The sequence below is a fragment of the Mizuhopecten yessoensis genome, unplaced genomic scaffold (genome assembly GCF_002113885.1).
Source record: "Mizuhopecten yessoensis strain PY_sf001 unplaced genomic scaffold, ASM211388v2 scaffold8621, whole genome shotgun sequence".
In the NCBI taxonomy this organism is placed as follows: Eukaryota; Metazoa; Mollusca; class Bivalvia; order Pectinida; family Pectinidae; genus Mizuhopecten; species Mizuhopecten yessoensis.
In genome coordinates, this window is record NW_018407639.1 from 33,622 (window position 1) to 47,997 (window position 14,376).

The window sequence follows — 14,376 nt, forward strand, 5'->3', positions numbered from 1 at the left end:
CACACCAACACTGACCATGCTAACACTGACCATAACACTGACCATGTTAACACTGACCTTGCTAACACTGACCACACGAACACAGAATACAGACCACACTTATATTAATGAAACTTATGCTCAACTCACCACACCAACACTGACCCCACTTACACTGACCACACCAACACTGACCACACCAACACTGACCCACTTACACTGACCACACCAACACTGACCACACTTACTCTGACCATGCTAACACTGACCACACCAACACTGACCACACCAACACTGACCACACTAACTCTGACCACTGCAACACTGACCAAACCAACTCTGACCACACTAACTCTGACCATAAGAACACTGACCACACTAACTCTGACCATAATAACACTGACCCACTTACACTGACCACACCAACTCTGACCACACTAACTCTGACCATAAGAACACTGACCACACTAACTCTGACCACACTAACTCTGACCATAATAACACTGACCACACTTACACTACTGACCACACTTACTCTGACCACATTAACACTGGTAATACTAACATAAAGTTACTTTTAGGTACTAGCCAATTTAACGGTGTAATCTTACTTATAAAAATTCACCCGTCATATAGTAAGTAGCTGTAAGCTCCCTGTACATCTGGACTAAGGTAAACCAGCTGTTTGTATGTAGGGTAAAAGTTACTCCTCACCGGTCACCTACCTGTTGTGATGATGAAGATGATGTCGGTGGCAAGCTGTTTGAGGATGGTGATGATGATTCTTCTGATGGTTCTGAGCTGTTGTCCTCCGTTTTACTCTTCGGGATGGGTTTACTGGTGACTGAGTCGGCCTGCATGAACTTGAAGCTGAGTACGTTATACCAGCGTATAGATGTGACCTTAGGGTCGAAGTCGGCCAGGCTCACCTGTGCACATCCCTATCATAAAGCAACTAAACTCAGTAAGGCACAAACTCACACAAGGCTCAGTTAGGTTTTTTAATAGTGGCATCTGTAGTTCCATACTTTGGGATATTTTGGGTGTTGTTTTATTTTTGGTTTATTTGGCGCTTGGAGTGAACATGCCAAAATTTAACACATCAAAATTTCACAATGACAAAAATATGTCAATGCAACATCTGGATTTCGGCAAACTGTCTGCCTACTCATTTGTTATGCACTAATAGCTGAATTCAGTGAGCCATATAGCATAGATTTTTTGGACAAAAAATACAGTTATTTTTTTACAAAGTATGATATGTCAAAAGATTATCAATCATTATACTGTCAATTTGCAGTTTCACTTGTGAAGACCATGTATAGAGCAAGTCAAACCTGCTTAATTTCTGTCTATGCTGGAGACAAAGAACCTACCAGGCACTCCTTTCCTAGTTCCTGGTGTAGACTCCACACATGCACCTGCAGAGTTTTGTTCAGCAGTTTTGATTCAGCAACTTTTGCTCGGAAGGCCTGACAGAAGCGGGGATTTTTGAGATCGGCAGACGACTGGGTCTCCCACGGTAGATCCGTGTTGTGGGGTAGAAGGGCAGCCTTTATATATCTGAATCAAAGCAATTTAACTATCAAAGATATTTCTTGTTCTGGTTAGTTATTAGGAGAATTTTCATGTGTAGGAACATCTCAAAAATCTGACATGGGAATGAAATATAAAAGAAAATAATTTGATAATATGATTTCATCAACTGTACATGTATAAAGAAGATTTTCAAGTTGATAATATTTCTGAGATCAGTTAATTACATAACTATATCCAAAGAACTTCCTTTAAAAGACCAAACTTATTTAAGAAATATGGTACACATGTAATAGCATCCAGGCACAAAAAAGAATGATACTCACACTTTGCTTCCTGCAGAGAAAGCTAATGCTGATAGATTTCTGGCTTGTTCTAGCACCACAACAAGATTTCCCTCTGTGTGATCGTACCTACAAAACAGATATATAAAGTAACACTTAGTTCCTGCACCACAACAAGATTTCCCTCTGTGTGACCGTATCTACACAACAGATATATAAAGTAAGCCTTGGTTCCTGCACCACAACAAGATTTCTCTCTGTGTGATCATACTGGTTTTAGAAATCATGAGATCAAACTTGAACCCACATCTTCTGGTTTAGAAATCATGAGATCAAACTTGAACCCACATCTTCTGGTTTTAGAAATTGTGAGATCAAACTTGAACCCACATCTTCAGGTTTTAGAATTCGTGAGATCAAACTTGAACCCACATCTTCTGGTTTTAGAAATCGTAAGATCAAACTTGAACCCACATCTTCTGGTTTTAGAAATCGTGAGATCAAACTTGAACCCACATCTTCTGGTTTAAGAAATCGTGAGATCAAACTTGAACCCACACCTATTGGTTTTAGAAATCGTGAGATCAAACTTGAACCCACATCTTCTGGTTTTAGAAATCGTGAGATCAAACTTGAACCCACATCTTCTGGTTTTAGAAATCGTGAGATCAAACTTGAACCCACATCTTCTGGTTTTAGAAATCGTGAGATCAAACTTGAACCCATATCTCTGTATCAGAATTTTCCAACCATTTGATCACAGTTGTTTACCTCATATTCACGTCAGCTCGGTATGAACTGTTGTACATACATTACTTATTGTTTTACTTACCTAAGTTTGATCTGTATTTGAGCACTTTCTAAATTCATCTCTAATGCTTCATCTAATACATCCCTGAAACACAAAACAAAACTAGAATTATGTCAGTGTGACATTAAAGCCGCTCACCACTTTAAATTTATTTGCTTCAGTAACACATTGAGCATCAATATCTACTATAATACCTCAGATATGTGTTCTGTATTCTGCTAATTGAAAATCAGGTCATGTGATGATGTTGCCTTTGGAATTTCCAAAATCAATCATCTCTTAAATGATGCCTTAAAAACATTTCTCCCTCTTCTCTTTTTTCACCCTCTTTAAGTGTGATGCATTGTTGTAATTTTCATTAATAAGCATCCTCCAATGATTTGACATGAGCATTTACGTGCAGAATGGCAATCGGTGAATGGATAAGAAAGAATAGGTGCATTTTGGTCTTGTGAAATGAAGGATAATTAACAGTAGTGGGAAAACATGTATGGAGAAAAGAGACATTGTACTCCTTTTATTTTTATTTATTTTTTATTCATATTAATAATAATTATTAATATATGTAGTGACTTTATTAACTGTCATTGAATATACAAAATCTCACAAAATCTCACAAATGTTCTAGGAATATATTTGAATTATATTTCTCAATGCGACTTTACTAACGTAAGAGTTATTTCCCTTACACCGGATCGGATAATATTTTGACACGGCGCGAATTCTTGTCAAAGAGCAGCGGCAGTTGTGTCATGTTCTTAAATTGTTACATTTTCATAAACAAATACACCAGAAATAGCATGCTGTGTTACAGAAATGTTTGATAAGCATACACAGTTCACATATCGTCTCGTCTCAGAGCCATTACCGTTATCAACCTAAGCACTGTATGTCATATTTCACAGTTGCTCAAACGCTCAAACCTAGTGCACGAATTTCACCACCACAACACTCGTAGAATGTAACGGAGATAAACATTTTATTTTCAGCAATTATTTAAAGTATGGATTATTATTTGGAGAAGAGTATCAGAAGACTTTATGTAACCCACAGGTGAGTGTCAGAGACTCTACTTTCTATTTACGATGACGAAACTATATAGCGCACGCACCCCGAATGGAGGCGGGTCCGTCATTTCGTTCTCTGGACAGAATTAATAAGCCGCTCGGCTCTCGCCAAGAGCGGCTTAAAAATAATCACCGGTGTTTTATTTTCATTATTCATTTTGGCGAACATTTTTTTTTTATGGAATAAATTAGTATATCTTGTTCAGTATACTAGACAACAGAGAAAGGGAGTACCCAACAACTTGTCCAGTACAGTAGACAGTAGTACATACCTGAGAGAGCTACACACGGTATAATCCTGCAGGTTATTACAAGTCTGTTATCACCGACGTCACTGGTACTGTGACTTACCGTATGATTTACTATTTATATTACCTGGCAGTTTTATAACAATAATGAGACACAAACTGACATAACACATCTTTATTGGCCTGGATGTTAGCCCGCAGGGTGTCTTAACGTTAGAAAACCTACGTGGTCTGGCAGGTGATGACTCGGTACCTTTTCAAGTCCCATTGGGGAATTGAACCTGGCCATCTTGGTGAAAGGCAAGTAAACTATCCACTGCACCTAGCGACCACTCAAATTTATTGTAGTTCCGTAGATGCTTACAAATTCTATTTCATTGTCCTGTAAAATCCTATCTCTCTACCTTGAGTGAGGGATTATGGGTTGGCCCCCTTGGTTTACTGAAGGGTAAATATGGCATTTGCATGATTTGGTCAATAGGTTAATTTTTTTACCCTTAAGAAATGTGATCTTAAACAGTTAAGTAAGACTAGATATATTGTTGAATTGAGGGCCTAAACCAAGGTATTGTCCAGATTGTAGTTAATATTTTTTCTTTCTTTTGGGAAAATAAAGCACTTTTTTGCTGTATTCTGCTGTAAAACAAAGCAAAAGAAATTTACTGAACACATATTACCTACCTTTTAGTTATGTTCATGGATGCCTCAAACACTCCACTGTCACCGGCCACAGACTCGTCACTGACAGCAGCAGAAACACTACGGGTATTTGCCCCCGACAGATTGTTGCCCACTCCTGAGCTACTCTCACTGATGGGACTGAGGGGAGGATTTGACATTACCTCCATGCTGTCTGGGTACTGGGGCGGGGCGGCCCTTTTGGGTCCAGACACCACCTGTGAGGCTGGATCCACAAGGTGATCACTCGCGCCCATTACTGGCCTGTTGTTAAGGGTGGCGCTGAGAAACAGATTAGTCCGTGCACTGTTTTCGGAGCTGAGTTGATGATGAGAGAATGACGAGTCTAACACTACTTTTGATTGCTCTGTTTCCACACTGTTAGTTGTGACGGGGGTCAGGCTGCTGTTACTACCAAACAATCCCACTCGTTGTCGCTCCACAGACGTGATGTGGTCCTGGTAAGATGGAGGTGGGCCCACATCATACGGGGACACCGGGGGAGAAACAGACGACAACGACGACAACGACGATATTGATTTCATGGACGATGATAGTTCTGTATTGCTTGCTTTAATGCTTTCCATGTAACCTCGGGTTGCCGCCGACGTAATGTCCAACCCTGGCGCTACCGCCTTAGGGTTTTCATGTATAGGAGATATACTGTGTGCTTTTAACAACTTTTCTAACCGTCTGTGAAGATCGTGAAGGTTTGTTTCCGACGGCGACTGCTGCTGGTAGATGTCAAGCATGCTGAGTGAGGTGAGAGAACTGTGGCTACAGGAGGACAGGGAGCCGAGGGATCCCAGACTAGAACCTGACGACATGGACAGGGTGCTTACCGACAGACTGAAACACAACAACACTCCGTTACATGAAGACAGGCTAGTCATAACTGGTAATCACTTTATATATGTGTGTACTTATTTCACAAGTTCTGTAGATTTTATAGTGAATAACTGAAAGAAGGATTGAGAGGATGCTGTTTACCATCTATGGCATTAATATTATCAGATAAGATTTTTCAACAAATCAGCTCACAAATGAACAAGAAAGGAAATATCTCACAATAACAGGTTTTCAGTCTACAGAACAAACTCTATGTTAATTAAACACTTGGTATATTGACTGTGTAAGCTCTATTTTGATAAATTTCTGATGACTGATTTTTTATTTCATGTGTAAAATACTAACTCCAACGAGACACTAAGGACCCTGGATAGCTCCCCAGTCTTTGCTTATAAATATGTTGAATATGATACATGTATAGTGAAATATACACAGGGAGAATACAGCAATGAAAATCTTTATATATCTACGCTTATTCCTATCTAGGGCTTCAAATTCTGTAATGGTCACTGTTATATTTCCACTACCTGACAAGGAATGTCAGGAATGCTCTATACTTATAAAATCTTGCTGAAGGGTAAACAGATTTACCTCTATATCCCCTACTGAGCTACATGGTTCTACTCCAGCAGGAACACAGCATTTGTTTATATATCATGTCCCCTTGATCTAGGGATCCTTTACATCAAATTTGGCAAAATTTTCTTAATTAATATTGAATGCAAAGATTATCAATATTTGGTCCCGCTCTCTAAACTTATATTGAATGAATCTTTACAATATTCGGTCCCCGCCCTCTAAACTAATATTGAATGAATCTTTACAAAATTTGGTCCCCGCTCTCTAAACTGATATTGAATTAATCTTTACAATATTCGGTCCCCGCTCTCAAAACTTATATTGAATGAATCTTTACAATATTCGGTCCCCGCCCTCTAAACTTATATTGAATGAATCTTTACAATATTAGGTCCCCGCCATCTAAACTAATATTGAATGAATCTTTACAATATTCGGTCCCCGCCCTCTAAACTTATATTGAATTAATCTTTATAATATTTGGCCCCTGCCCTCTAGCTCTGAATGGAGCCACCCCTTTCTTTATAAAACACTGAGTCCTATGGCCAAGACGCTTTTGTAGCAACTCAGGTTAAAAACCCACTGACATGAGGTGAAGTAGTTTTAATGATTTAATCCTATTTCCTGTACTGGGCTCCAACCCCCCCTGTCCTAGTGGGGTCACAAATATCATTGACACATTACTGAATCCCCTTGCCACAGGGATGCTCCAAACTAAAATCCACTCAGCCACTCTGGACACGTAGTCTTTAAAAGGAAAAGTTAACAAACTGATGCTGTGCCTAGGCATAACTCATAAGACATGGAACACTTAACAAATGGAGCACAAACCTTCTAAGTTGTGACTCGAGCAGGGTCGTCAATCTTGTTGCCTCCGACAACTCTTGCATCAACGAAGACTTCTGCTCTTGTAGTTGAATTCTGAAAATGACAGCAGGTTGAAAGTTGAAAGTGAATTTTACAAGAAAACATGCAGCTGTTACAGGAAACTTATAAACAAGTACAGAAGTATTATTATTGATCGTGATGAATTTTACCACCAGATTTTTCATTTTGGCTTAATGTTTTATATCCAGGACGTACACAATCAAAGCCATGACTTGTATTGACCTGTTCACATGATACAGGGCCCTAAACACATCATCTATATCTATATCTGTGTACTACGATACATGACCTTTGAACCCATTGTTATTTCTTCTCTTCAACAATGTCTATTATTCATGAAACCTGGGCCTTTAGTTCTTACGATAAATGACCTCTGCACATTTGACCTATACCTGTCTGCTATCTGTTTATTGCAGGTTTCTATGGCGACAACGAGGTCATGCTCCAGCTGCTGTATCTGTGCCCGGATGGAGAAGATATCGCTCTCGCTGCGATCCTTTGGGTCAATACTCTTGAGTTCCCGTAATAACTGTTCCTTCTCCTGTAGTAACATGAGCCTGTAACACAGAATCAATTGTATTTTCAATATTTCATTTATATAATTTTTACATGATAAATGAAATTCTGCTATTGTTGAGAGCAGGAAGGAAGTGCTGGATAATGTATAAGCGAGTAAACAAGAATCATAACCGTTGCATGTAACTAGCCAGGATGACACTTCTGAACACATGAAAGTACATACCTCAGCTATATTTGAAAGTTTTGTGATCTTTTTTTTTTTGCTGAAGAGAATAAATTTTACTAAAATGAAAATTGCTTTACAGTGGCAGCCCTTACCTGTCTTTGTCCGACTCATTCTGACCCGGCACCATCTGGTCCTCAACATTGGCCAGTTTGTGCTTGAGGTCAAGTAGTCGGCTGCGGGACTCTTGGTACTGCAGGCGTAGCCGTGTAATCTCCTGGATGTAGGAACTGCTGCCCGGCCCAAGCTGGAATGTCAAACATATGGAGTGCTCTCCCTTTAGATCAAATTGTTCTTATCATAAAGACCTCACCACAACTACTGCCCTTCACACCAACAGGCATTTTCACATAGAGAGCACTGGCCTACAGACAGATTTTGAAAAATCCTACTAGCCCAATATATCTATTTATATTAAATATTGAAATTTTAACTAGCTCGGGCATAAAATGTACTAATACAAGACATTAGGCTAGCGGAATGGTAAACCTGCCTAACAGTAATATCTCTGAAACATCCCTTGTTTATTTACAGTAAACACTGATATAATACTCTCCTTTTACTCATTCACCGCTGAAGACCAATTTGAACTCTTCCAATTCAAAGGTTGAAATAGTTCATTATGAAACTTCAGGGGTGAATGAGTTAAATACAGCAGCCTCAGTATGATGCCCTTTGTTTACAGCAAACCCTTAGTATGATGGCAAAATCCCTCATTTATGTAAAATAAACCTCAATACAACACCTCATGTCTACAGTGAACCTTGACGTAGTCGTCCACTTTTTTAAATATAGAGTAAAACTTTGATATAATGCCCTTCCTTTGTAACCAGCAAAACCTCAATATAATACCCCTTGTTTATATACAATAAAACTTTGATATAATGCCCCTCCTTTGTAACCAGCAAAACCTCAATATAATACCCCTTGTTTATATACAATAAAACTTTGATATAATGCCCCTCCTTTGAAACCAGCAAAACCTCAATATACTACCCCTTGTTTATATACAATAAAACTTTGATATAAAGCGCCTCATTTATCAACATCAAAATCTCTATAAAACTTCAGTAACTACCTCTCCTCGCAGGTCCGTCTGAGAGGCTGTGTTGGACTTCAGAGGTATGGACAGCGTGGACACATCCGGCGACGATCCACCATTTTTAGATGTCAGGAAGTCATCCTTGAGGCGGGCCAGTGACTGAAACAAACAAGTAATTAACAGGTAAATATCAGTAAAATATCCGAGTGTCTCACAACTATACTCTGAACTTGGTATTGCCGGTACATACTGTGTTCCCTATACAACATAGTTATACAAAGTCAGGAGGAACTTCTACTCAGATGGAGGTTTTAGTGTCGTATAAACCAGGTACTCTTATTTCACAGTACCATTGCCAAAAACTGTACCCATATATTGGAAACTTTTTTTCCAGCATACCTATAGCTTTGACAAATCTCTTCTGAACCAAAAACTGTACCTTATGGAGTTTTAATGAAAAAGTTCAGATGAAATAAACAAAACAAATCTGAAATGAGTTCTGAGTGTCTCTGGTGTTTTGTCTGCTATAATGACGTTAGATACCAAAGCTTGCAGAACGTAAACGGAGGGATGTTATTTAGAACAACTACAGTCTAGATTGTTAATAAATGGAAATGAATACAATTAGAGTCAGATTGTTGTAAATGGCGAGCTATTTTGTCATACAAGAAGACAATTCCAAATCTTATAAATCAGTAAATGTCTACTAAATTAAACCTTTATGTCAAAAAATATTATCATATATATCCAAATCAGGCTAATGGCACATAGTTTATCTTAGAACTACTGCATGTGATTATACAAGTCTATGTCTGTACATTATACAAATTAAGTCACAAAACAGTTGTAGAGAAACTGTTTTACTATGTATTATCTTCTACACAGAAATACAATACACATTTCATTCACACAGAACATACGCTACCAGAGTACAAAGTTCATTCATAAAACAGGGACTCAATTAAAACTGGGAGTAAACCATTTAATGTGCGACACCAAACACGACACTCGTAACAAAACATAATAATGCACATCTCTAGTGCTAGATGTCACAGGTTATATATAAGGTAACACAAAGCAAATCTTACCAAGTAATTATTTCAAATTTTCAAAATGTGATTTTTGAAAAACATTTGTAAATCAACAAATATTTTGGTATTGTTTGCCTAGGGATGATCATTCCTTATGAATGTCTTTACATGTAGTTTTAGTTTTGCATGTTAGATATTTAAAATTACGCTGAAAGAAAAGTTTGTGTTCAGCTGTTGATGATCTAATTCCTCTTTGAGTAAATGGCCTAGAGGCCTGCAGGCTTATTAAATCCTTGCCTGGTACCACGTTAACGTGAGAAAGATTTGGTAGACACTTGTACGTAGGAAAGTATGACCTGTTGACAGTCATAACATCCTGTCACAACATCCTGTGTGTTCTATAGGGGACGACAGTGTGAGAAGGACGTCAACAGTCTTATTCATAAATAAGTACATCATGATGAATATGTTACTGGTTTTTAGTCCGGACATACAAGTATTCCAACTTTTCTCCAAACTGTTTATCAAAGTAATCCAGTATATTTCAGCCATGACTGACTATGTTAGCAATGTCAGGACTACCTGACCTCCAGACAGGACTATCTGACCTTCAGGCAGGACTACCTGACCTTCAGACAGGACAGACTACCTGACTTCCAGACAGGACTGTACTACCTGACCAACAGATAGGACTACCTGACCTCCAGACAGGACTATCTGACCTCCAGACAGGACTACCTGACCTCCAGACAGGACTATCTGACCTCCAGACAGGACTACTTGACCTTCAGACAGGACTGACAGGACTACCTGACCTACAGATAGGACTACCTGACCTCCAGACTGGACTATCTGACCTTCAGACAGGACAGACTACCTGACCTATACAGATAGGACTACCTGACCTCCAGACAGGACTATCTGACCTCCAGACAGGTCTAGCAGACCTCCAGACAGGACTACCTGATCTCCAGACAGGTCTAACTGACCTCCAGATTGGACTACCTGACCTCCAGACAGGACTACCTGACCCCCAGATAGGTCTACCTGACCTCCAGACAGGACTACCTAACCTACAGACAAGTTGCAGAAGAGCTACATGCTTTTCCCTTAATTTTCTGGTTCTCATGTGTTTATTACAAAATAGCCATCACCTGCAGTTACTCTAGCATCAATAACCTGATGTAAAAAAAGAAGTTACATTTGACATATTCTATCAAAGGAAAACAAGAGGCCCATGGGCCTTAACGGTCACCTGAGTCCTACAGTATTTATTTTTGTTGTTGAAATATGTACCAATTTGAGTAAAAAATAGTTAAGAATATGGTTAACTTAACTTTGTCAGGACCATGAGCTGATCATTCCTAGACCGATTTTCAGTGAGATCGGCCTATTAGAACTTGTTTTTAAGTTTGAAATAGGTATTTACAAAATAGCGGTCATGGCAGCCAAATTGTATTTCTGATTGACCCGAAAAATAACAACACTTTGTCAGGACCATGAGGCGATCATTCCTACCAACTTTCAGTTCAATCGGTCCAGCAGAACTTGACTTTAAGTTTGAAATAGGTTTTCAAAATGGCGGCCGTGGCGGCCATATTGGATTTCTGATCGACCCGAAAAATAACAACACTTTGTCAGGACCATGAGGCGATCATTCCTACCAACTTTCAGTTCAATCGGTCCAGCAGAACTTGACTTTAAGTTTGAAATAGGTTTTCAAAATGGCGGCCGTGGCGGCCATATTGGATTTCTGATCGACCCGAAAAATAACAACACTTTGTCAGGACCATGAGGCGATCATTCCTACCAACTTTCAGTTCAATCGGCCCAGCAGAACTTGACTTTAAGTTTGAAATGTAAAATGTTAACGGACGACGGACGACGGACGATGGACGACGGACGACGGACGACGACGGACGAAAACGGATAGCAATAGGTCACTTGAGCTAAAGCTCAGGTGACCTAAAAATGTAATGGGTCTACAAATGTATATTGTACGAATTTAACACAAAGAAAATTGTACATATGTCCTACATATAGAGACATCTAGCTGTACACACTGCACAGGGCCTACACAAAGACATCTATACACTCTACAGGGCCTACATAGAGACAACTGTATATACTGTACAGGGCCTACATAGAGACAGATGTACACACTGTACAGGGCCTACACAGAGACACCTGTATACACAGAGACACCTGTATACACAGAGACACCTGTATACACTCTACATGGCCTACACAGAGACAGTTGTACACACTGTACAGGCCTACACAGAGACACATATAAACTCTACAGGGCCTACATACAGACAACTGTATATACTGTACAGGACCGACACAAAGACATCTATAAACTATACAGGGCCAATATAGAGACATCTGTATATACTGTACAGGGCCAACATAGAGACAACTGTATATACCGTACAGGGCCTACACAAAGACATCTATAAACTCTACAGGGCCTACACAGAGACAGCTGTATATACTATACAGGGCCTACACAAAGACATCTATAAACTCTACAGGGCCTACATAGAGACAACTGTATATACTGTACAGGGCCTACACAAAGACATAACTCTACAGGGCCTACAAAGAGACAACTGTATATACTGTACAGGGCCTACATAGAGACAACTGTATATACTGTACAGGGCCTACATATACTATACAGGGCCTACACAAAGACATCTATAAACTCTACAGGGCCTACATAGAGACAACTGTATCTACTGTACAGGGTCTACACAAAGACATGTTTACACACTGTACAGGGCCTACACAGAGACACCTGTATACACTCTACATGGCCTACACAGAGACACCTGTATACACTTTACATGGCCTACACAGAGACACCTGTATACACTTTACATGGCCTACACAGAGACATCTGTATACACTGTACAGGCCTACACAGAGACACATGTATACACTGTACAGGCCTACACAGAGAAGGGCCTACAAAGAGACAACTGTATATACTGTACAGGGCCTACACAAAGACATGTTTACACACTGTACAGGGCCTACACAGAGACACCTGTATACACTGTACAGGCCTACACAGAGACACATGTATACACAACTGTATATACTGTACAGGGCCTACACAAAGACATGTTTACACACTGTACAGGGCCTACACAGAGACACCTGTATACACTGTACAGGCCTACACAGAGACACATGTATACACTGTACGACATGTTTATACACTGTACAGGGCCTAAACAAAGACATCTATAAACTCTACAGGGCCTACACAGAGACAGCTGTATATACTATACAGGGCCTACACAAAGCCATCTATAAACTCTACAGGGCCTACATAGAGACCACTGTATATACTGTACAGGGCCTACACAAAGACATGTTTACACACTGTACAGGGCCTACACAAAGACATGTTTATACACTCTAGGGGGCTTGCACAGAGACAGCTGTATATACATGTACTGTACATGGCCTACACAAAGACATGTATACACTCTAAGGGGCTTACACAGACACACATGTACACACTGCACAGGGCCTACACAAAGACATCTATACACTCTACAGTGCCTACACAGAGACAGCTGTATACACTCTACATGGCCTACCAAAAACACAGTTGTATACACTGTATAGGGCCCACGTATACACAGAGACACCTGTATACATTGTAGAGGGTCTAAACAAATACAACTGTATATACTGTACAGGCCTACACCGAGACACCTGTATACATTGTACAGGGCCTAACAAATACAACTGTATACACTGTACAGGCCTACACAGAGACACCTGTATACACTCTACAGTGCCTACACAGAGACACCTGTACACACTCTACATGACCTACACAGAGACACCTGTATACACTCTACATGGCCTACACAGATACACCTATATACACTCTACATGGCCTACACAGAGACAGTTGTACACACTGTACAGGCCTACACAGAGACACCTGTATACACAGAGACACCTGTATACACTCTACATGGCCTACACAGAGACAGTTGTACACACTGTACAGGCCTACACAGAGACACCTGTATACACAGAGACACCTGTATACACTCGACATGGCCTACACAGAGACACCTGTATACTCTCTACATGGCCTACACAGAGACATCTTTATACACTCTACATGGCCTACACAGAGACACCTGTATACACTCTACATGGTCTACACAGAGACAGTTGTATACACTCTACATGGCCTACACAGAGACACCTGTATACACTGTACAGGACCTACACAAAGACATCTATACACTCTACAGGGCCAATATAGAGACAACTGTATATACTGTACAGGGCCTACACAAAGACATCTATAAACTCTACATGGCCTACACAGAGACACATGTATACACTCTACAGGGCCTACACAGAGACACCTGTATACACTCTACATGGCCTACACAGATACACCTATATACACTCTACAGGGCCTACACAGAGACACCTGCATACACTCTACATGGCCTACACAGAGACACCTGTATACACTCTACATGGTCTACACAGAGACACCTGTATACACTGTACATGGCCTACACAGAGACACCTGTATACACTCTACATGGCCTACACAGAGACACCTGTATACACTCTACATGGCCTACACAGA

The 14,376-nt window shown here is 40.0% G+C and overlaps 1 protein-coding gene across 5 annotated transcripts in view; it reads right to left on the reverse strand.

The window, feature by feature from the left end:
• Window positions 1-14,376, reverse strand: part of LOC110456281 (protein KIBRA-like) — a 93,838-nt gene that overhangs the window by 31,473 nt on the left and 47,989 nt on the right. For all 5 annotated transcript variants that reach the window (XM_021506914.1, XM_021506912.1, XM_021506913.1 and 2 more), the window contains exons 7-15: window positions 8,740-8,862; window positions 7,757-7,908; window positions 7,312-7,476; window positions 6,863-6,952; window positions 4,607-5,452; window positions 2,632-2,694; window positions 1,842-1,928; window positions 1,356-1,542; window positions 705-920 (exon numbers count right to left, since the gene is read on the reverse strand). In XM_021506914.1, coding sequence (XP_021362589.1) covers window positions 705-920; window positions 1,356-1,542; window positions 1,842-1,928; window positions 2,632-2,694; window positions 4,607-5,452; window positions 6,863-6,952; window positions 7,312-7,476; window positions 7,757-7,908; window positions 8,740-8,862 — 1,929 coding nt within the window. The remainder of the gene's footprint in view (window positions 1-704; window positions 921-1,355; window positions 1,543-1,841; window positions 1,929-2,631; window positions 2,695-4,606; window positions 5,453-6,862; window positions 6,953-7,311; window positions 7,477-7,756; window positions 7,909-8,739; window positions 8,863-14,376) is intronic.